At 41.6% G+C, this 23,854-nt stretch overlaps 1 protein-coding gene and 1 pseudogene across 2 annotated transcripts; one reads left to right on the top strand and one right to left on the bottom strand.

Moving 5' to 3' along the window:
- Window positions 1–5,888: 5,888 nt before the first annotated feature.
- On the top strand, window positions 5,889–14,710 carry LOC308099589 (transcription elongation factor SPT6-like; the record flags this gene model as incomplete). Its single annotated transcript, XM_080448326.1, has 11 exons — window positions 5,889–5,991; window positions 6,818–6,925; window positions 7,655–8,244; window positions 8,653–9,801; window positions 10,364–10,479; window positions 10,725–10,842; window positions 11,037–11,113; window positions 11,228–11,363; window positions 12,498–12,635; window positions 13,218–13,385; window positions 13,658–14,710. The coding sequence occupies 11 exons, from the start codon at window positions 5,889–5,891 to the stop codon at window positions 14,708–14,710; spliced, it is 3,756 nt and encodes a 1,251-aa protein (XP_080304452.1).
- A 2,966-nt stretch (window positions 14,711–17,676) lies between these two features.
- On the bottom strand, window positions 17,677–20,138 carry LOC308099046 (heat shock 70 kDa protein 1-like; annotated as a pseudogene). Its single transcript has one exon. The product of its transcript is annotated as a heat shock 70 kDa protein 1-like (transcript).
- Between the last annotated feature and the right edge of the window lie 3,716 nt (window positions 20,139–23,854).

The raw sequence follows: 23,854 nt of genomic DNA, 5'->3' as shown, positions 1-23,854 counted from the left end.
ACTTGGCTGAGGTGGAATCCAGAGTGGAATCCGGTCTTTCACTCAGCCTTTTCAAAAGATCAGTCTACTGTAGACTTGTTGGCTGCATGGTGTCAGGAATCAGCTCTCCATCTTCCTTTGGTACCCCTCATCCTGAAATGCATGTCAGTCCTTTCCCCGTTTGCTGCACCTGGAATTAAATGAATCACACCACAGAAGGATTAGCAGTGAATACAAGCACTATTTTCACATAATGGGGAAGAGAACAGACTACTTACTTGTGCTGTCTGGGATGCTCATAACAAGGGTCCATATTTTATCCAGCCTTCATCTCCAGAGCAAAAGACGTTGAACACTGGGAAGAAAGGCAATGAAAACAATTTGATTTTTGCTTAAGAGGTTATGCAATAAAGACTAGATGATTTGACAACTGTAGCAATGCAAAATAGTAGGCAAAATTAGGAAGAGTAAAGAAAAAATGTATTCAGATATAAGAAGCGGCCATGGTAGAAGGAATAGGTTATCACCTATTTCAAAATTGCACATTGTACACATAAACACAACTCGCCAATGAAGGAAGGCTGGAAGAGGGTGGCAGACAGCAACATCGTTTGATAGTCCTCAGAGGGTTCGGTAAGTTTCCCCCCACAGCGGCCGTTGTCGTTGTGGTCCAGTGTGACAGGTCGCAGGTCACCGGTGGGTTCTGTCAAGGTGAAGTCTGTGTCTTTGGTGGTGTGGAAACTGGTGGTGCTCTCCTGAGTGTACAGTAGAATGAGTAGATTGAGAGATTAAAAAAAATGTTTTCTTGTTCGTGTTCTTAAAAAGAGCCCTGCAGATGTTAAACAAGTGTAATATCATGTTAATTCTGTTTCAGTTCTTCAGAGCATGATCAAGTTCACTCAGAAGAAACAAGATTATTCGGTTTGTTGCTCATAAACAATTTTACACAACACAGCAGTATGATGCAAAAGAAAATGTCCCCAAGTGGTACCTGGTGGCTCAGACAGCAGGTCCACGCCTTGCGGATCACAAGGATATGAGTTTGAATACACCTTGCAACTCTAGCAAGTCTTTTTTTTTCTCTGCCCTACTGGTCTCTCCTCTCTCTGTTCTACGGGCATCTCTGGTGTCTCCTCTCTCTGCCCTAGGTTTTCTGTCTCTTTACACTTTCCTATCTAAATAAAGGATCAAAATGACAAAAATAAAACCCTAACAGCTCATGCAACCTAAGTAGGAAAGTTCAGTTCAAGTCCTTCTGGTGTTAAGGATTGACACAGTATTTAAAAAAACTAGAAGTCCCACTAATGAAACGTCTCTGGTGGGTGGAAATAAGTCATGTCCAAAACTGTTACTTTTCAGGATTCTAATAAAGAAAATAGCAAAAGTAGCAGATCTACAAGCTCAAAACGCATTGCTTCGCGCCACGTTTTGAGCAGATTAGTTTTTGGGGCTTTTATGCCTTTATTTATAGGACAGTAGACTGACAGGAAATGGGGACTGACACGCAGCAAAGGTTATCGGGATCGGGACTCAAACCTGCGACACGCTGTCAGGCTGGCATTGCAACCTAGGTTGCCTGGACCGCCACACTGCGGCCCAGGCCAGATCTGCTACTTTTGATGCTTTTGTGTGCCGCTGTAGTATTGTCAACTAGGGCATTAACAGATAAGAGGTTTCTACCCGAATTTGAATCCTGAAAAGTTACAGTTTGGACATGTGGTTTCCATCCGACAGAGACGACAGATATGGGATTAATGTTTGATTAATACTGTCAGATGTGCAGTGGAAACATGAATGACAGCCTATTTGACCAAACATCCATACTGTACCTGATCTCTGAGTGGAGGTGTGGAGTGGAGTGTTGGGAAGTAAGTCTATGCCAAGGTTGGAGTTGGGCGTTGCAATCACAGGAGTTGCAGAGGAAAAGTCTGGGGAAAAGTTTAATAATCATTGTACCAACAGCATAATAGGATTTAAGGATCTCCTTTTGATCATATCTGCAAACACATTCTGCACCAAGATAAGTTAGACAATGAGCAGATTTTGAAGCTGCAGGAAGAACATTTGCATGTATGACAAGCAGACAGGCAAAGAGTGAGGCAGCCCAAACCCAACAGGCAATATTCAATTATTCAAATCACACTTATCATTTATTATAAAGGCAGTTGTGAATCAGTTTCAATACAAGCTCATTAAAACATTTAAAACAGGTGAAGTGAAGACGTATTACCTACCATATGTGTCTGACTGGGGACTATCTGTCTGTGTTCTGTTGGTTTTGAACTTCAGAGCACCACTGACCAGTGACCACATCTGAAATGTGAAACAAACCAAACCATTAATAACATTTCTTGACTGAAACCATTTAAAGATTTCTACTTTCTACATTTCTACATTTAATACAATTCAATTCAATTCTCTGTCATGTTAATAAGTTATCATACCTCCCAAGCTGCGCCTACGTTTCGTCTTCATCCCCAAGAGTTCCTTGGGTCCGTCTTGAGGAGGTGGAGCGCAGGCCTCACTGGCCAACATGGCTGGAACGTTCTCTGTGAGGAATGTGGTAACACACCTATCACACAAACAAGTACAAAAAGTCATTGATTAGTTGATCGACAGATATTAACCGATCTAAATTTTAGTAATCAAATGAGTTAGTGATGTATCATGTAAACATTTGTAAAATGTACTGCAAGTTTACCAAATGCTTATCTTTCTTCTATATTATAAAATAGAAAATAGTTTTTGTGGGTAAACATATTCTAGTTTATTTTAAACAAATAACAGGTGATTATCATTAAATTACAACCATGGCCAATAAACTGTCCTTGCCCTAATAGCATATACGTTCAATAATATTCAGCAGAAATAGCATCTAACTGTGAGCTTGTAGATTTTGGTGAAGACTCTAGAGTCTTTGGTGTAGACTCTAGACTTGTTTCCCTCTACACTGTAGAGGGAAAAAAGAAGGGGGTCCAAGTACAGATCCCTGGGGGACCCCGGTCAATGAAGTATATAGGGTGTAAGTGGTTGTTGTCTAAATGAATGGCATAGATTAGAAATGAACTGTGACGTCTAGAGTCGTACCAAAGTCCTGAGCGTTCTCTATGAAGCAGTGGATGACTGCTCTCTGCAACTTGAGGCGTTTCTCTGTGCTGGCGTTCATCTTGTCAGTTCCCTCTCCAGAGTGAAGGAGATTAGGAGTGAAGACTACAGACAGGTTACTGCTGTCCATCTTATTCTCTGCTCTCCTAGGGTAGGCACAAACAACAATCACAGAGTACAATTAGAATTGGAATCCATTCATTGGGAATTTTACTTGGTGCATTGATCTCACATAGTAAGGTATAAAAAGGTAAATATATGCATAAAGGCAACAGGTGACAATTGTGTCAGACCAGGTGTGAGGGCAATGTTAACAGTATGGGACGTATATATACAAGACTGAGTCCGGTTCCAAAAAACTTTGGCTGTCTGCCCTCCTTCTTCAAGATCAGAAAACAGTCTGTTCTTGAAGGTCAGACGGATGAAACATTATCAAATGAAGATTAAAATACATATTATGGAGCTGAGATGTGTGGACATATTTTTCATATTCTTTTTTTTTCATCAATTTATTCTAATATAAGATTAAGCCTTCTAAAATAATTCATGAATTAAAAAAGCTGGTGAACACACTTTGATCAGTCTAATATTACCTCTGGGACACTTTGTGGAGGAATTCAAAAAAGTAGCGCAGTATGCAGCGGTTTCTGTCAGGCAGAACTCATCGAAAATATATCGAAACTGATATTTAGAACCAATAACAGACTTAAACAGACTGTCACTGTTTAAGAAAATTATAGTTCAAAAGTTTGAATTATTCATGATATTGATTTAATCGATTTGATCGCCCAGCCCTGATTGGATAGAATGTCATTTAGACCTCTCCCGGGGTCAAGTTCGCCAAATCAAAGCAAGGTCAACTAGAGCCATGAAAAAGAGAGTGCACACACATCCATGTGAAGCCCAGGTGCAGAACAAACAGCAATACAAAAAGAACATCTACTAATACTAATACTAAAATCAACTGACTCACCCTGAGTGCTTTCAGACGAACAATGGATCCTGACTTCCTGAAAAGACCCTCTGTGTCTATGTGAAGTAGCAGCATCATACAGGAATCAATCAAAAACCTGAGAAAGCACACACATGAAATGAAATTAGAAAAAAAAACATTTGAACAGAAACATTAACTGACATTATTTGTGGATTTTTAAACGAGCTTTCTCCACTTAGCTGGGTACGTCCCCATGTTCAGTTTCAAACTGTGGTAGGCTCTCCAGCTGTGCGCCAAAAACCTTCACCTGAGGAAAAATACATTAAACAGTAAGATTTCATAAGACAAATGGACAAAATAAAATCAATCAAGTTGATTGAATGTGTCATTTAAGACTCTCAAGCTCAAACATGTGATCTTTAATCTGGGATGGGAGTGTGCTCTCAAGATTCAAGAGGTTTTATTCGTCACATGCTCATACAAGACTGACACATGAAAATGACATGTTTATCCACAGACTCACCGTGGTAGATGGTGACTTTGACGTTTGTTTGGTTTTGTTGTACCTCTTCTTTATCTTAATGCCGTACTTGGCTCTGAGCTGCTGCACAGCCATCAACCGCTGCAGGCTGGTCAGGCTGTTGATATTGATGTTTTTATTAACAAAAATGCATATAGATGAGCATATATTATTTGTACATATCTGTCAAAAGCAGTGGTTGTCAAACATTTTCATTTCAAGGAGCCCCAGTTTGGTGTGCATGATTCTGCCACGATAACGCTGAGTGTGTACAAATGGGACCACATGGACCCGTAAGGGTCCATGTGGTTCCATTTGTTACAGATCTGTCACGGCCCCCCTAGCAACCCCTCAATGACCCCTGGGGGTCCCTGGCTGGAACCCACTTTGAGAACCACTGGTCAAAAGGATAAAACAGAAAAGCCGGAGAGCTTATTTACCTGTCATCCACCTCTATCACATCCTTCTTCAGGCCCATGGAGCCCTCAGGACACAGGTCACCATAACTGAAAGACACCATGGCCCTAGAAGAGAGAGAGAGAGAGAGAGAGAGAGAGAGAGAGAGAGAGAGAGAGAGAGAGTTACTAAGAAGTAAGTAAGTGTGTGTGTGTGTGTGTGTGTGTGTGTGTGTGTGTGTGTGTGTGTGTGTGTGTGTGTGTGTGTGTGTGTGTGTTACTAAGAAGTAAGTAAGTGTGTGTGTGTGTGTGTGTGTGTGTGTGTGTGTGTTGAATTCCTCTCCTCCACTACCGTTGACGCACAAACCCTCTTTATATCCCGCAGTACGATGGTGTCGCTTGCCGAAATAGAACAGATCTACAAGCTAACAACAAGCTAACCTTGTTAGACCTGTTGTTTTGACATGATGCAACATGGTGATTAATAACAACCGGCCTTCCATCACATTCACATAAAAACAACTCACTAGCCAATAAGTGAAAATAGGCACATTGTTTGTGTCAATCTGTCTCTCTGTAAAATGATGAACTAATCAACTGCGTAGAGACAGAGAGCATGCAACGGTAATCTTCTCACCGTTTCGCGGGAGGCAGGCTGCGATTGGCTGATCGACCAACAGAGGTTGTAATTTTCCAAGATAGCCAATCACACCGACGCACTGGTCTTGTTCCCGTGTCTCGCGAGAATGGTCTGTGAACTGGCAAACCACGCCCTGGCCGTTCTCATTGGCTGCACTAAAGTATGTAGCCAATGAGAACGGCGTGGTTACAACAGAGCAAGACGGTAGACGTTACCTTGTCCCCAAGCGACAGACAGTCAGACAGGTGTCTGTTTGGTTGATTTTCAAATCAAAGCAACTTTCATCTACGTCACGAAAAGTACAAAAAGCCTAGGATGAAGAAAGTTCGTTACAGTTACAAGCAGACAGCAGAGATGGAGAGTCAGGAGAGATGCAGTGCGTTTGTAACCGTGTGGACCAACAGTTCTACACAACTGAGTAAGTCATTTAAATGTAACGTTACTAATCTATGCTTCATTATAATACACTCATTATGTACGTTATATACATTATATACGTTATACACTCCCGTTGAAGTGACCGCTTGTGTTTTAAATCCATGTCTGTCTCCAGGCAGATTTGGTATTTGCAATGAAAAAAATATTTTTAAACCAAAGCAAACGTTTAAACCGTACAAGCTTCCCAGATTGTCACTTTAGGCTAATTATTAGCCTAATATTAGCCGCTAATATGCTTGTTATTATCGTGCTTAATAAAAGCAACATGTTTAGTGAGCAAAATGTTGCTATAGTTGAGCTCCTGTATCTGCAGGTTGAACAGTGTGTGGTTTATTGATCTTATCTTTCCTACACACCTGTCAGATACTTTTAATCTAGATGTGCCAAAGCTTTTAACAGTTGTTATTTGAATTAACACATATATTGAGCTGTATACTTTCACAGAGGAGGTCTACATCATAGAAACAACAGGCCTAACGGTAGCTCTGGTCCATCGCGTTAGAAGGAGTACTTCTCCTTCTAACGCTATGGACCAGAGCTAGCCTAACGGACAAATAATTCAAATAAAAACAAAATCAACATTCTAGTCAGACAAAGCAAAGGAGCAAACGTCAGCCTAAATAGCTTTAATGTAGTATTATTTAGGCTTATCCATTTAATTATTCTAATAACCTCTTTATAGTTTACTTATCAAAGACTGTCAACCTGTACATACTGTATAAGCATTTGAACTATATAATGACATAATATGCAAAGCATGTTAGCTGGTTTCATGGGTTGATGGTTTCATGGTTTCTCTCCTGTAGGGAGTCACTTTGATGTTTTCATGGAGGAGAAAGAGAGGAAGAAGAGGAAGAGGTCATTGTCACCAACCTCATCATCAACAACGTCATCCTCATCCTGTTACAATAAAGGTAAGCTATGCCACACATTGTGAGCTTGTAGGTCTGCGATTTTCACTTTATTTGATATTTTTTGTTCTTTGTAATTTGTGCTGTTGAATACTATGAAGCAAGTACTCCAGTACTGTAAGTCAAGTACAAATTTGACTTAGCAACTTGTAGGCAGTGGTGTAAAGTAACTAAGTACATTTACTCGAGTCCTGTACATAAGTCCAATTTTGAGGTATTTTTATTTTACTGGAGTATTTCCAATTTTCAATACTTTTACTTCTACTCCACTACATCTCAGATGCAAATACTATACTTTTACTCCACTACAATTATTTGGAAACTTTAGTGAGTTACTTGGTAGATTTTGATCATTATTATAAAACATACATCACTTCAGCCCTATATATATTTCGGCCATTTGAAAATAGACGATCCACAAGCTCACATGCGACACATTGTGAGCTTGTAGCTATTAGCTATTTTCATTATTTAAAAATACATTTTATACTTTTGAAAACTTGTTAAATGGGACATTCTGCTTAATGAGTACTTTCTACTTTTGGTACTTTAAGTACATTGTGATACCAATACATTTGTACTTTTACTCAAGTACATTTTGAATTCCGGACTTTTACTTGTAACAGAGTATTTCTACATTGTGGTATTGATACTTTTACTTAAGTAAAGAAATTGAGTACTTTTTCCACTACTGCTTGTAGGTTCATGATTTCATGGTTTCTCACCCTGTAGGAAGTCACATCATTCATGTTTTAATGGAGGAGGAGACAGCGAGGAAGAAGAGGAAGAGGTCATTGTCCTCATCCTTATCACCATCTTCATCCTCATCCAATGATCTGAAGAAACTGATCGCAGATGAGCTCTTTAGCGGTGACAGGGATGGTGAGGGCGAGCTGGAGGAGGAAGAGATCGCTGATATGCCTCTTCAGCACGGTGATGACGAAGATGATGAAGATGATGAGGAGGAGGAGGAGGAGGAGTCCGACCTAGACGACTTCATAGTGGACGATGATGACCAACCCATCACCAGTAAGAAGAAGGTTGATGCAGCCCTGCTGGAGGCCCAGGAGACCTTCGGTGGGGACTTTGACTTTGCTCACGTTGTGGCTGACAGCAGCAAGAGCGTGTTTGAGCTGTATGAGCCCGGTGAGCTGGAGAGCAGCTACATGACCCACCAGGACAGCAAGATCCGCTCCACCGACATGCCCGAGAGGTTCCAGTTACGGTCAATCCCTGTGGAATCTGCTGAGGATGACGAGCTGAAGGAGGAAGCAGAATGGATCTTTAGACACATCTTCTCCACCCCAACTATTTCCAAGCAGGTATTGTATCAGCTGTGAAAACTGACTAGACACACACACGCACGCACGCACACACACCCACACACCCACACACCCACACATAGTCATTGTGTGCTATACATTTTGTCTACCCAGTTGCACATCTTTGTTGATGTGAAACAAGGAACGATATTACAATTCTTCATATGTAATAAATAAAAATTGAGGCTAAACTTTTGTTCAGTGATATTGCATTAGCTTAAAAAATAGCCTCAAATAGATTTTTTCTTTGTTCTTATAACCTTTACTTTACATATTTTGTTTTTCCATTTGTATTGCCTAAGTAAATAATTACCAGTTTACAAAAACTTTTACTGACACGCCATTTTCTTAACCCACAGCATCTATTGATTAAAATATAATGCAAGTTTATGTCTGTTTCTTAATCAGGAGAGCACAGATCACCTGGACAGAGGAACGACCACAAACTTCAGCAGGAAGAAAAAGGCCCGAACAGTTTCCAGGATTAAGGAGGCCCTGAACTTGATGAGGAACCAGCACTTTGAGGTTCCATTCATAGCGTTCTACAGGAGGGAGTATGTGGAACCAGAACTGAACATCAATGACCTGTGGAAGGTGTGGCAGTGGGATGAGAAGTGGACTCAGCTGAAGAACCGCAAGCAGAACCTGAAGCGCCTCTTCCAGAGGATGCAGTCCTACCAGTGTGAGCAGATCTTCGCTAACCCTGACAAATCCCTGGCCGATGACATCTGTCTCTTGAACACCACCGACATAGAGAGGCTGAAACACGTCCAGACCTTTGACGAGCTGAGGGATGTAAATGACCACTTCCTGCTGTACTACGGCCGAGACATCCCCGAGATAAAGAACTCTGTGGAGGTCAAGGATCGTCGGAAGCAGGCCTCACACAGGGACATCTACAGCCTCTGCCAGAGAGTGGGGCTTCATGGCTTGGCCAAAGATTTTGGCTTGACACCAGAGCAGTTTGGAGAAAATTTGCGACACCGCTACCAGCGCCACAAGACGCAGCAGTTCCCAGATGAACCTGTGAAGCTGGCCAAAGATTATGTCTGCAGTCAGTTCACCACTCCTGAGGCAGTGCTTGAAGCTACAAGGTACATGGTGGCCATGCAGATCGCCAGGGAGCCCCTAGTTCGACAAGTTCTCAGGCAGACTTTCCAGGAGAGGGCGAAGGTCAACATCAAGCCGACCATAAAAGGCAAGAAGGAGATAGACGAGGCTCACTTCGCCTACGCTTTCAAGTACCTGAAGAATAAGCCTGTGAAAGAGCTGAACGGGGATGAGTTCCTCAAGATGTGCTTGGCTGAGGAGGAGGGGCTGCTCAACATAGACATCTGTATTGATATGATTGGTGTCAAAGGGCGTCCTGCTGACCAGACATACTTAGATGAGATCAAACAGTTCTTCTGCAGGGGTTCGTTCAGGCACCATGTACAACAATGGAACAGGCAGTGGACCTTGACCATAGAGAGAGCCCTCAAACAGTTCCTCTACCCTCAGATGTCCAAGGAACTAAAGAACAAGCTCATTGCTGAGGCCAAGGAGAACATTGTCCAGGTAAGTGAGCCTGATATCTGATACTCTTTGCCAGTCGTGGAAGAAGTACTCACATTTTTTACTTAAGTTAATGCAGCAATACCACAATATAAACATATTTTGACGTGTAAAAGGTCTGTATTCAAGACGTTACTTGAGTCAAAATACAAGTATTGGCATCAAAATATACTCAAAATTGAAAAACAATGCATCAAACATTTCCGAAAATAGCAGATCTACAATCTCACAAGCCGGCTATTTTCGAATAGCCAAAGTATAAAACATGGCTTAAGTGGTTAATGTATGTTTTGTATTTATAATATAAATCTGCAAAGAAACTAATAACTAAAGCTGTCAAATTAATGTAGTGGAGAAAAAGTACCATATTTGCCTCTGACATGTTGTGGAGTAGAAGTATCACAAAATGGAAATACTCAAGCAAAGTAAAAGTGCCTCAAAATTGTGTTATAAGGACAGTACTTGAGTAAATGTACTTAGTTACTTTCCACCACTGCTCTTTGCATGATTGTGCATGTGCACGGCACATCTCCTGTATAATAACGCTGTCCATTTGTGCTTCTAGTCCTGCTGTAGGCGGTTGTACGACTGGCTGAAGGTGGCTCCATACAGGCCAGAGCAGCAGGTCCAAGGTCGAGGCAAAGGCATCCGAGTCCTGGGAGTAGCCTTCGCCCCCAGCAGGTGGGTGTCCCACAGGGTGTGACGCAGACACTAGGGTTATTCTAGTTTATTATTGATAATAGCACTGGTGCTACTACTACTAACAGTACTACAATGAATATGCAATAATAACACTCAATAACATTCATTTTCATGTATTCTTACTTGAAGACAGAAATATGCTGCATATCCAATAGGTTCATGTAACAAAAGTGTGTTTTTGTGGCTGGTACCAACTACTACCTCCTTGCATGTCATTGCTACAGGGATACACCAGTGTTCTGTGCTCTCATCAACGGCCATGGAGAGGTGACTGACTTCCTGCGTCTGCCCAACTTCCTGAAGAGGAAGGACGCCTTTAGAGCAGATGAGAGGAAGAAAAAGGTAGGCAATGATTACAAGACAACAATGTACTCCTGTTGGCACAGCCAGGAGTTTGAATCCCTCTCATAAACTGTAACCTACCCTCTTTTTACTCTCTCTCTACTGTCATATAAAGCACAAATAATACCTTGGAATTACATTATTTTAATAATGATAATAATAATAATGCTATTATTTTTTCCTGTCATTCTCAGGCTATTGATATAGAAAATCTGAAGAAGTTTCTGAAAAGCAAGAAACCTCATGTGGTCGCTGTTGCTGGAGAGAATAGGTGAGCGTTTGATTCCTTTCTTTGTTATGTTTTGTTTTGTTTATTTTTCAATCAGCTTTCTTATGAGTGGTTTTCTTAGTACTGATTCCAAACCTGTTTTTCTTATGTCTGCAGAGATGCTCTTATGATAACGGAGGACATCAAAATGACCATCAGTGAGCTTGCCAAACAAATCTCTCTGCCCCCCGTGGGAGTGGAGCTGGTCGACAATGAACTGGCTACACTGTACATGAACAGCAAGAAGTCTGAGGTAAATAATATATTTGTACATAGTGTTTGTATTTGTTGATGACATGTATTATTGTGTAAATGTTCTATGCTATGGTGATGAATTGAATCAGAATCAGAATCAGAATCAGTTTTATTGTCACATCACAGGTTTACAAGGTAAAAAAGTGGGTGAAATTCGTTTTTGTACATCGTTCCCATCGCAACGTTAGTTTCCATAGAAAGAAGAGGGGGGGGGGGGGGGAGAAGAAGAGGGGGGTGGGGGGCAAGTGGGAAGGAGATCAAAACAAGAGAGCAACAGAAGGCCAGACAAGTTATCTACATATTTACAAAGTACCTGAGATAATAAAAAACTAAGGTGCCTGAGCATAGCAGCAATGTATGTATACTGTGCATGTTATACTTATACTGTGCATGATATACATATGGACGTTAAGGTGCTTAGAGGAAAAGAGCACAATAAAAAAAGACAAAAAAAGTCAGTGCGTTATACATGGGATTAAGGTGCAAAAGGTCAGTGCGTGTCCACCTAGGGTGGACTGACCCTAGTATAATCCGCAAGTAGCTCCATGAGGGAGTGCAACAAAAAGTCATTTGTACCTGGTGTAGTCCACAGGTGTGTCCGAGGGGGAGCTAAGTCCAAGTCATTGTCCCTGGTATAATCCACAGGTGTGTTCAGGAAGAGCCAGAAAAGTCTGCACCGCCTGTTGTCAGGCTGCTGAACAAGGCCTATGCCTCATATACATACATAGGACCACAATGGAAACAAGGACTTTTTTGTGTTATCCTCTTAGCCTTAATGTCTACTGTACCATGTGCTGTTTAGTATTTCAATCAGAAAAGAACACACACCACCTGTGTTTCCTAGGAGCCTATGTAAGGCGCCTAATACCGCCTATAACAGCAGGTTTTAACATGATAGAACTGTGCCCTGTATGTAGGCAGTCAAGTGTCTCACCACAACTCACCATAACAATCTGCACCTGAACATCTCTACATTTTAAGTGCTATGATTGTATTTCATGTCAGCCCAGCTTGTAAAACTTGATGAACACCAACATCCACAGCATAAACACACTGACACAGCTAAAGGAGAATCTTTTCAGATGTGTTTTAATAAATCTGTGTCCTCCGTCTGTCTGCCCCTTGTGTTCAGGTTGATTTCAGAGACTACCCTCCCCTGCTGCGACAGGCTGTGTCCATAGCCAGGAAGCTCCAAGATCCGCTGGTGGAGTATGCTCATGTCTGCAGCAGTGATGAGGACATCCTCTGCCTCAAACTGCACCCTCTACAGGTGAGAGATTTACTATATAGAAATCAACGTGCAGAGACTATTAGTTGATAAATAATCCACCACACAAAATATCAATGATGCAGATATTCTTTGTCAAATTGTTATTATAATAGTATTATTACCCTTTAATGCATTTTAAAATGAGGATTAAATTGAAAAGTCGAGCTGAAAATAGTCCTTAGAGAAAAGATTGACTTACAAACAAAATTCAAATGTCCATGACTTACTAACTCACAATGATCTTTAGCAAACATTAACTCAGTTATTCAGGTAAGCTCTGTAACGTAATGACTTTTGAAAAATGTAAACAAACGTGATGAGAGTTGATCTACAAGCTCACAAAGTGTCGCAAAGTGTTTCAAAAATGAGTTAGGGGAAAATGTGGAAAATGTTTAAACATTTTAACAACACAAATCTTGTACGGGGATCTCTGACACAAAATATTTTCAGATGAGGGGTCTGCGGCCAAATACTTATTAATGTGTGGGTCCTTGGCATGAAAAGATTGAGAACAACCGCTTTAACTGAATAACTGTGTAATGTTAACCTGTTTTGTTTGTGTTGTTTTATTTCCCCCATCAGGAGCACGTAGTGAAAGAAGACCTGCTCAACGCTCTGCACTGTGAAATCATCAACAGGGTCAATGAGGTGGGAGTGGATGTGAACAGAGCCATCGCCCATCCTTACACCCAGAGCCTGGTCCAGTTTGTGTGCGGCCTTGGACCCAGGAAGGGCTCTCAGCTCCTCAAGGTGTGTGATCATTGTTCATTCATGTTATGTCAGGAAGAGCGCCTATGGGAAAAGCCTGGTTCAGATGTAATGGGGTTGTGGAGCAGGTCATGTTATGAGGGAAAGTTTGGTAAATATGCAGTTCAGTTTATGAATTCAGACACTGGCAACATGTGTCTGAATTCAGACACTGGCAGCAGTTTCTGAACTGCATATTACTTTACCTGCTATACTGCTATATTAGTGTGCCTGGTTCTGCAGATCATCCATTTAGTTTTCTTGTGTCTTTTCAGATTCTGCAGCAGAAGAACACTCGTCTGGAAAACAGGACCCAGCTGGTCACCATGTGCCACATGGGGCCCAACGTCTTCATCAACTGTGCCGGTTTCATCAAGATTGACACTGTGTCACTCGGATACAGAACAGACTCGTACATTGATGTTCTGGATGGTTCCCGGGTCCACCCGGGGACGTACGAGTTGGCTCTGAAGATGGCTGCAGATGCCCTGGAGTATGACGAGTTGGCAGAGGATGCCAACCAGTCGGCGGAAGCCCTGGACAAGATCCTGGAGAACCCGGAGCATCTTAAACACTTGGACCTGGACGGCTTTGCTGATGAGCTGGAGAGAAAGGGTTATGGCAAGAAGGGAATCACTCTTTATGACATCCGCGCTGAGCTGAGCTGCAGGTACAGAGACTTAAGAGTTCCTTACAGAGTCCCCAACACAGAGCAGGTCTTTAACCTGCTCACAAAGGAGACACCACAGACATTCTATATAGGGAAGCTGATCACCAGTGTGGTAACGGGCATCGTTCGCCAGCGGCCGCAAGGGAAGAGAAGATATGACCAGGCCATCCGTAACGAGTTAACAGGGCTGTGGCAGTGCCCCTTGTGCCAGCAGGACAACTTCCCTGGACTCAGCCAGGTGTGGGACCACTTTGACAGCAGCTCCTGTCCAGGCCAGGCCATTGGTGTTCGGACCAGGTTGGACAACGGCATCGAGGGGTTCATTCGCACCCAGTTCCTCAGCGACAAGGTGGTCAAACACCCTGAGGAGAGGGTCAAGGTGGGCATGACGGTCTACTGTCGCATCATGAAGATCAACGTCGAAAGGTTCAACGTTGAGCTGACGTGCCGCACCTCCGACCTGATAGACAATAGCAACGAGTGGAAGCTCAGCAAGGACAGGTACTATGACTGTGACATGGAGACAGAGTCCTTCAAAGATGAGGAACAACTGTGGAAGAAAGCACAGCAAAAACACAAGCGTGCAATCATCCACCACACCAACTCCAACAATGACTTTGAGTCCATGCACCAGGCAGTGGTGACCAGGGTCTGGTGACCTGGAAGGTAATGATATTTGTAAATAAAATTGTATATATAGTAATAACACTGCATGCATGTATGACAATCAATGAAATTTCATTAAAACTGTTAATATGGAATCTTTACAGTCTTTAAAGTCTTTTTGTTAATATGGACAAATGTTGCATTATTGAAGGCCAATGAGTGATGGAGTGAGTGTATGTTGTAATCTGTATTGCATAAAAATCAGGAAAAATAAGAATTAGTGTATGGGTAATGGGAATTAAATAAAATCTTTATTCCCATATTTAGAGAATGTGTACAGGTTTTCTTTTCACTCATATAAACACGCATGAACATTGATCAAACAACAACAACAAACAAAACAAGTATCAGTCAGAAACATCACGTAGCCTAACTTGAATCCACACTAAAGTACAGTGGACAGGTTTTAAAATGTTTGTCATGTTACAGTCAGGGGTGAGTTATGGGTGATTTACGCAAATATTTCCCTCTAAAGTGTAGCTAAAGATTTATGGAAATGTGATTGGCACTGTAGCCTCGGCCACTAACAACAATATCCAGTTAGACAACAAGAGGACCTACCAATAACTGTACTTCATTTGAAAGAGTGAACAACACTGACCATGAAACAAAGACATTTCATCCAGGTTAATTGCACTCATGACAAAATCTTGCATTTCAAACCGGTATGATTTAGCTTGAGCGAGACACACAACCCTCAACATCTTTGGAGATCAATTGGAAATTATTGTTACAGGAGAGTATTAAAACATGTGACCATGCCACCATGGAGGTTGTGGGTTCAAATCCACGTGGTGCATCCGGCTTTGTCGAGCGTCTACACAAACACAATTGGCCTGTGTTCGGAGGTGGGAAGCCGGGCGGGGAGGGTGATATTTGTCATTGCATGTAATCCTACAGGCTAGGGCAGCACCTGTAAGCAGGGAGTGTTCGGCGGGAGGAGTAGGACAAAGGCTCTACGTCCTCCTGGTGGGGGCTCCTCACTTGTAGGCGAGTCAGATACAGTAGGATGCAACAGCAGTGACAACACAGAAATGTGTGTGGGGAAGAATAATGACTAAATTGCTCTTGTGGTCATGTGACCACAAGAGCTGTAACTTATCTTTTGTCCCACATGTAGTATGTGAAAATATTTCAGTCCAGCTTTAAACAAAAACATTGATAGTAAACAGTGAAATCCTCTGCTCTTCATAGACTGGATGAATGAGGACACCTGGTGGTTGTTTTTAGTTACTGCATTATGTCACAAAAGGATGGTTGATTCTATGATGGTAACACTTTACTGACATGACACCTGACACAGAGGAGATTGAGTGCACATTTTGTACCTGTATTTAGGCCAGGTGCTGGACATCAAGGCAAGAATCATGGAGAAGAGGGTAAAACATCCGCACACTGGTTTAAAGCTCCCAAAATGTATTTTATTTAAATGTGCAACGTTTCAACCTTATAGGTCTTCATCAGGCAAATGTCATTTTGCCAAATGAAGACCTATAAGGTTGAAACGTTGCGGCATTAAATAAAATAGGTTTTGGGAGCTTTAAAGCAGTGTGTGGCTGTTTTACCCTCTTCACCTGTCATAAACATGACATAGCAGGTTTAATTATCAAGCTGTCATAACAAAGACTTCACAAACAATATCAACTTTGCATTTAAAGTGACATAAATGACTGAATGACACTTAATGACATTTAAATTTATAATGCAGTAAAATCCTGGGTTTTAATTTATCCATTTTTAACTCTGCACAATGCACAAAAGGATACATTTGTACCAAGGATTTTACTGTGTAGTCAGTTTATAGCAATGGTTCTTAAACATTTTCAGGTCAAGGACCCACAAATTGGCATTAGGCCAGACTCTGAAAAGATTTCAAACTGTTTTGAAACAGCTAAATTTTCCTGGGGACCCCTGGAACCCCCGGAAAGACCTGTGGGTATCCCAGGACCCCACTTTGAGAATCACTGATTTAGTCCCTCTCCATAAAGCCAACAATGTGATGTCATCATGCTCTTAATCTGATCAACGACAACCAATTTGTCCCCTAGTGTAAATTAGTTTGAGAGGCAGAGCAGACATAATTTAATAGTCATACACACACAGCGCACAAACACAATTTACCAAAGGGCTTCATCTATATGTACAGCTTAATAGCCTTCGCTGCTGTGGGTACAAATTATTCTTTTGTATCTAGAGTAGACCTTAGTTTGGATGTCATTGGTCAGACATCATCAAGTCACAGTGTCCTGGCCATCACATGGCCAGGACACTTTAGAATGATAATGGACTTTTCTCATTACCTGTCACTTAAACATCACAGTTAACTGACACTTGTGTGATATTGATGGCTACTTTCACTAGACAGTAAAATCCTCTGTTAATTTAACTCTGAGAGTACAATTGGACACATTAAAACTGTTAGTCTCCCCAGTCACATAAACTCATGTTGCCAAAACATGCCAAGTAAAATCCTCAGTGTCAATTTAACACTGAGAGTGTAATGGACCCGTTTACATTACATTATGATTATTATTATCATTATCATTTTAACTAATGCTCATTGCTTGTCAGTACCCAGGTGGTACATTTAACTAGCCAAGACCTCAATGACTTTAACAATGTTATCAGGGACTGGAGATTGTTTTCTAGAATCATCAATCTATCAATGAAGACATGGGATGTACGTAGGGTCTTATATATTATTATAATGTAATTGTTCTGGGTATATATCTAGCCTATACTAGCATGAATGAACACAATGTTTAATTTAATACATTAAATTGAGTTGGTAAAGTGGAACATTGATGCGACTAAACTGGGATATTTGCAGTTTCTGTTAGTGCTTTTACGGTATATGTTAGAACTGTAAAGATGTCCTCTTTAAACAATACGAACATGTTTATTCACAAAAGGTTGGTGATACAAGTTAGGTTATGTCTCTGTCTCTGCGTCTGCATACATATATATCAAAGGCTCTCTTCCTGTGGCTTGCCGCCTTGCATTTACCGTGATACCGGCTCTCGGCCGCAGGCACATTTATTAATGTATATGACAAGAACCAAGTCTGTTTGAGTCACTCTTCATCTTGTGGTCATCACATTCAGAGGTGAATTTCAAATGGCGACTGATGTTGAGTTACTCTATGAACTCCTTCAGTTGGGTTTCAGATACTTTACAAATAAAGAAAATGTAATAAATGTACCTAGAGCTAAATGTAAATGTGAATAACTTAGGATAGATTATTATTATAAATTACAATTATATTTTTTATTTAAAAGATACAAAGCCACCAGAAATATTCAATTTCACATTTTACTGCAATGCCCAGCAATGCATACTGTAAATAAAAACATATAAAATTGATAGACAGTGAATGTACATGATCAACAAAACACAAATACACCATGGGCAACCACCTAGTCACAGATATTGAGTGTAAGTACAGTAAGCATTATCATCTTTTTTTTATTTGTATCCATAAATATACATTTTAGTCAACCTCCTCAACGGTTGGGCCCTGGGAGTTGCCTTGTGCCTGCTGTCTGCAGCTGCCTGCTGGCATTCCTCCCTGATACAACTGGCTGATGATGGAGCTACACACTTTCTCCAGCTCTTTCTGCTGATGCTGGTACTCCTCTTTATCAGCCAACTGGTTGTTCTCCAGCCAGGCTATGGCCTGATCACACTGCTCAATGACTTTCTTCTGGTCTTCTTCACTGATCTTCCCCTTCACGTTGTCATCCTGCACAACGCTCTTCATGTTGAAGGTGTAGGATTCCAGTGAGTTCTTGGCAGCGATCCTGTCCCTCTGAAAGTCGTCTTCAACTTTGTATTTGTCAGCATCCTGCACCATCATCACGATCTCTTCTTTGCTGAAAAGAGATCCCTTCTCAGCCCTTATCGTTGGTAATGGTGATTTTGTTCTCTTTGCCTGTGCTTTTATCCACTGCAGACACTTTCAAGATGCCATTGGCATCGATGCCAAAGGTGACCTCGATCTGAGGAACCCCTCTAGGAGCAGGTGGGATTCCTGACAGCTCAAACTTGCCCAGCAGACTGTTGTCCTTGGTCATGGCTCTCTCTCCTTCATACACCTGGATGAGGACTCCAGGCTGGTTGTCAGAGTAAGTGCGGAATGTCTGGGTTTGTTTAGTGGGGATGGTGGTGTTCCGTTTAACGAGGGCTGTCATAACTCCTCCAGCTGTCTCAAGGCCCAGGGACAGAGGTGACACATCCAGCAGCAACAGGTCTTGAACGTTTCCTGATGTATCGCCTGACAGAATGGCAGCCTGGACGGCAGCTCCAAAAGCCACTGCCTCATCTGGGTTGATACTCTTGTTCAGCTCCCTGCCGTTGAAGAAATCCTGCAGGAGTTTCTGGATTTGGGGGATTCTGGTGGAGCCTCCAACCAGGACAATGTCATTAATGTGCGCCTTGTCCATCTTAGCATCACTAAGGGCTTTTTCCACAGGCTCTAATGTTCCCCTGAAAAGGTCAGAGCACATCTCCTCAAAGCCCTGGTGATGGAGGTGTAGAAGTCAATGCCCTCAAAAAGAGAGTCAATCTCAATGCTAGCCTGAGAGCTGGAGGACAGGGTTCTCTTAGCCCTCTCACAAGCTGTGTGCAACCTCCTCAGAGCTCTCTTGTTTTGGCTGATGTCCTTCTTGTATTTCCTCTTGAACTCTTCCACAAAGTGGTTGACCATGCGATTGTCAAAGTCCTCCCCGCCCAGGTGAGTGTCTCCAGCTGTAGCCTTCACCTCAAAGATGCCGTCCTCGATCGTCAGGATGGACACGTCGAAGGTGCCCCCACCCAGGTCAAAGATTAGGACGTTGCGTTCTCCTGACTTGCCTTTGTCTAGTCCGTAGGCGATGGCGGCTGCAGTTGGCTCATTGATTATTCTCAGTATATTTAGCCCTGCAATGGTGCCAGCATCCTTAGTAGCCTGTCTCTGTGAGTCGTTGAAGTAAGCTGGGACTGTGATGACAGCATTGTTCACCTTCTGGCCCAGGTAGGCCTCAGCAATCTCTCTCATCTTTATCAGAACCATGGAGGAGATCTCCTCTGGGTTGAAGTGTTTGTTCTCCCCCTTGTATTCCACCTGAACTTTGGGCTTTCCTCCATCACTCACCACCTTAAAGGGCCAGTGCTTAATGTCTGACTGCACCACTGCGTCATCAAACTTTCGGCCAATCAGTCTCTTGGCATCAAACACAGTGTTGGAGGGGTTCATAGCCACCTGGTTCTTGGCTGCGTCTCCAATGAGTCTCTCAGTGTCTGTAAAAGCCACATAGCTGGGGGTGGTCCTGTTGCCCTGGTCATTGGCAAATGATTTCTACTTTTCCATGCTGGTAAACGCCCACACAGGAGTAGGTGGTTCCCAGGTCAATGCCAATAGCAACACCTTTTGCTGCAGACATTTTGAATAATTACCTAGAAATAAATGAAGGGAAATGTTAGAAACATGAAACAATTCAAACAATATATGTATAAATTATTATTGAAATGATCAATTATGTGTATCCTAATATAATAAAATATATATATATAAGTATTAGTTATATTGACTATATAAAAAAGATTACAGTGCAGAACAACATAGGTCTACTCATCATCTCAATGATTTATATCAAATAATATACATTTTAATTTACATAAGTATTATAGTTACTGTACATTGATTGTACAGGTGTATATTGATTCTATTTGGGTATTTTATCATTTGTATGTTTGATTATGTCTTGCAACAGTACTATTACAATCCTGCATTCACATTGAATAACTGATGCGTATTTTATCACATGGTGTAAACTAAATCAATTTGTAAGTCTCCTAGCCTGGCCTTGAGGTTATTGCACTTTATTAAAATAAATGTAAAATGATGATAATTTACACCCATATTCCTTCAATAGCCTGTACATTAAGTGTCAGAAACAGCCTGGTACTTATAAAGTTTCTGTGTAAAAGTGCTCATTTTGCTAGGATTGGATAGCTCAGGGTTGAGGACAGAGTACAGCAACTTACATTGGGCCTGGTCTACAAGATACACCACAACATTGGGATACCCCTGTACCTGTCTAAATATTTCAAAAACGTAAATGAAGTCCACGATCACAACACCAGAGGCAGCTCCACGGATCATGTTCAACCCAGATTTGGCACAACAAAGGGAATGAACCCGTTCTCATGCTATGCAACAAAAATGTGGAATGCCCTACCAAAAGGAGTAAAGGAGTGTAAAACCCTACTCACTTTCAAAACTGCCCTAAAGAAACACCTTCAGGAGGCCGCAATTCCAAACTGGCCCCTGTTAAAGTCTTAACCTATCACTCCTCATACACATTTCACATTTTATAAGGGACCACAGTGGAAATAAGATTTCTGCACATAATATGCATTGTCATTAAATATCTCAATCAATAAGAAGTGCATGTGTTTATGTTTATGTTTATGAAAATTCCATTAAAAAAATGGACGGATATGGATTGAAATGCACACAGTGGCAATCTAAAATTAGAAGAATCTCCAAAAGAAATTCAGGGGTGGAGAAAATATACTGAATTTGAGGTTGGTGATTAATGCTAAGGGGTGGCAATTGTCTTCTCCTGGGACCCCAAATGACACCCTGGCCTGGACCTGGGTGTAGGATGCTGTGTGATTGTGTGCGCGCAGCTGCCTTTATGTATATATACATAGAGTGTGTGTGTGTGTGTGTGTGTGTGTGTGTGTGTGTGTGTGTGTGTGTGTGTGTGTGTGTGTGTGTGTGTGTGTGTGTGTGTGTGTGTGTGTGTGTTTTGTAGTAGTAGTAGTAGTAGTAGTAGTAGTAGTAGTAGTAGTAGTAGTAGTAGTAGTAGTAGTAGTAGTAGTAGTGGTGGTGGTGGTGGTGGTGGCGGCAGGCAGACAGGCCTTTGTTGTCAATTGTTAAACCTGGTTGTCTAGGGGAAGTATAGCTGTCATGGAGTCTATAGTGGTTCAGCCCTTGAAGCTGTGGAACCGCTTGCCAGCCAGTAGCTGAAACAGTCACCTACTGGCCTATCATAGGTTCCTTGATAATCCTATAGGCTTTACTGACGCACCATCTACATATCCTGGATGGTGGGAAGCTCACATCCACTGATGTCTGCAGCCTCTGCAGCACTTTGCAGTTGACAGTAGACAGCCGTGGTGGAAAAGTACTCAAGTTATTTACTTAAGTAAAAGTATCAATACTGCAATGTAGAAATACTCTGTTACTGCGTCTCAAGAGTATTTCCGGAATAAAGTAAAAGTCCGGAATTCAAATTTACTTCAGTAAAAAGTATTGATATCATGTATACATATATCATATCATATCATATATATTGATATACAAAAGTATTGATATCAAAATGTACTTAAAGTACCAAAAGTAAGTAGGCCACTCATCATGCAGAATGTTTTCAAATGTATAAAATCCTTTGAAAATAGCAGATCTACAAGCTCCTCATGTAGCTTGTAGATCGGCTAGTTTCAAATGGCCCAAATGTATATAGGGCTGAAGTAGTTAATGTATGTTTTGTACATAAATAACTAAAGTTGTCAAATAATTGTAGTGGGGTAAAAGTACAATATTTGCCTCTGAGATGTAGTGGAGTAGAAATTAAAAAAGTAAAAACACCTCAAAATTGTACTTAAGTACAGTACTGGAGTAAATGTACTTAGTTGCCGTCGGGAAGAGCCCCCGACGGCAGGTGCCAGTACTGCTCCCGATTCGGCTACGGAAAACATGGCACAGGCTGACTAAATAAGCGATTTCAACGTTTTTTTCAACCTCGTCGGTTAAATTTTACTTTCCGCCGAAATTGCAAACATCTGTAGATGTCTCGGACTACCTTTGCTTTTTGGATACGATGTTGCAAAAAAGGTGATGTTAAACTGCATTTGGCCGGACTCTACCTCTGCCGGCCGGACCCTCACCCTACACAGCGGAGAGTGAGGTTCCAAACCAAACGGGGCTTAATATTTTAGAGAAAGAAACGCCAGTGCCACCGACAGGACCCATCCATGGTGGGACTCGATGGGAGGACGACGGACCCCGTTCTTCAGAAAGTCAGCGACTTTGCCAAAAGCAATAAGACCAGATCTACGACTACAAGTTCTGTTCTTTTTGACACGCGACACGGTCGTACTGCTGAGTAATAAGTATAAAGTCGGCCAACTACGGAAGCAGTGTTGCCATGTCGGCTTATTATAAGCGACTTTGGGCTTGTAAATAATAAGATATTTCTCCTGGATTTCTCCTGGAAATCTACTATGTTAAAAAGTTTCTGGGGGAGGACCCCCCAGACCCCCCACTTGGGGGGTGTGGTCAGTGCATGCAATCATAAAGAGATATTAACTTTTAAGTAATGCATGGTTATTATTAAAGCTGGGTCTTACTCTTACATTGCTTTAGTCATCAAATCAATTTCCTGCTGTTAGCATTTTAATGGATGGAATTGTACCTATCATTCCTTGATTCTCATATTCCAATTATTGTAATGTTTATTTTGCTACTGTTGACTCTGTTTTTTATCATTGTAATGCAATCAGAGTCTGTTACTTCTGTGGAACAGTTCATAACAAACACTGTAAGCTTTGTTGTAAACCCTTTCCAGTGCAATGTTGACAATGCAATGTTATATGTGTGTGGGTTGTGTGAGGGTGCTCAAACGCCCCCCCCCCCCAAAAAAAAAATCTCCTGGATTCTGACAGTCCAATGTTGGCAGCCCTGTTTTAAAGTGTAGTTAGTAGTTGATTATTGTGGGCTTATTCTGGGGTTCTTTAAACGAGTTTTTCTCAAACATTTTCATGTCAAAGACCCCCAAATGAAAAATATGTATTTGCGGACCCCCATTTGAAAATATTTTATGCCAGGGACCCCCATACAACATTACATTTGTCATTAAATGTTTAAAAGATATTCCACATTTTCTTCAAGATTTTTTTGTAAATAGAAGATGTAGCAGATCTACCAGCTGAGCTTGTTGTTCGGCTATTTTCAAATGTCCGATGTTTAAAGTGCTCATCATGTGGCATAGAGTCGCTTCTTTTGGGTTTGCTTTCATAGACCTGGTTGCTTATTTCTCTCACGAAACCTGTCAACGCTGCTAGCCTGCTACGGAAGCCGAGACGGACA

Source organism: Gymnoscopelus braueri (assembly GCF_963280865.1).
Source record: "Gymnoscopelus braueri genome assembly, chromosome: 13".
Classification (NCBI taxonomy): Eukaryota; Metazoa; Chordata; class Actinopteri; order Myctophiformes; family Myctophidae; genus Gymnoscopelus; species Gymnoscopelus braueri.
The sequence above is the reverse complement of the archived record's forward strand: the minus strand, read 5'-3'. Positions and strand labels throughout refer to the sequence as shown.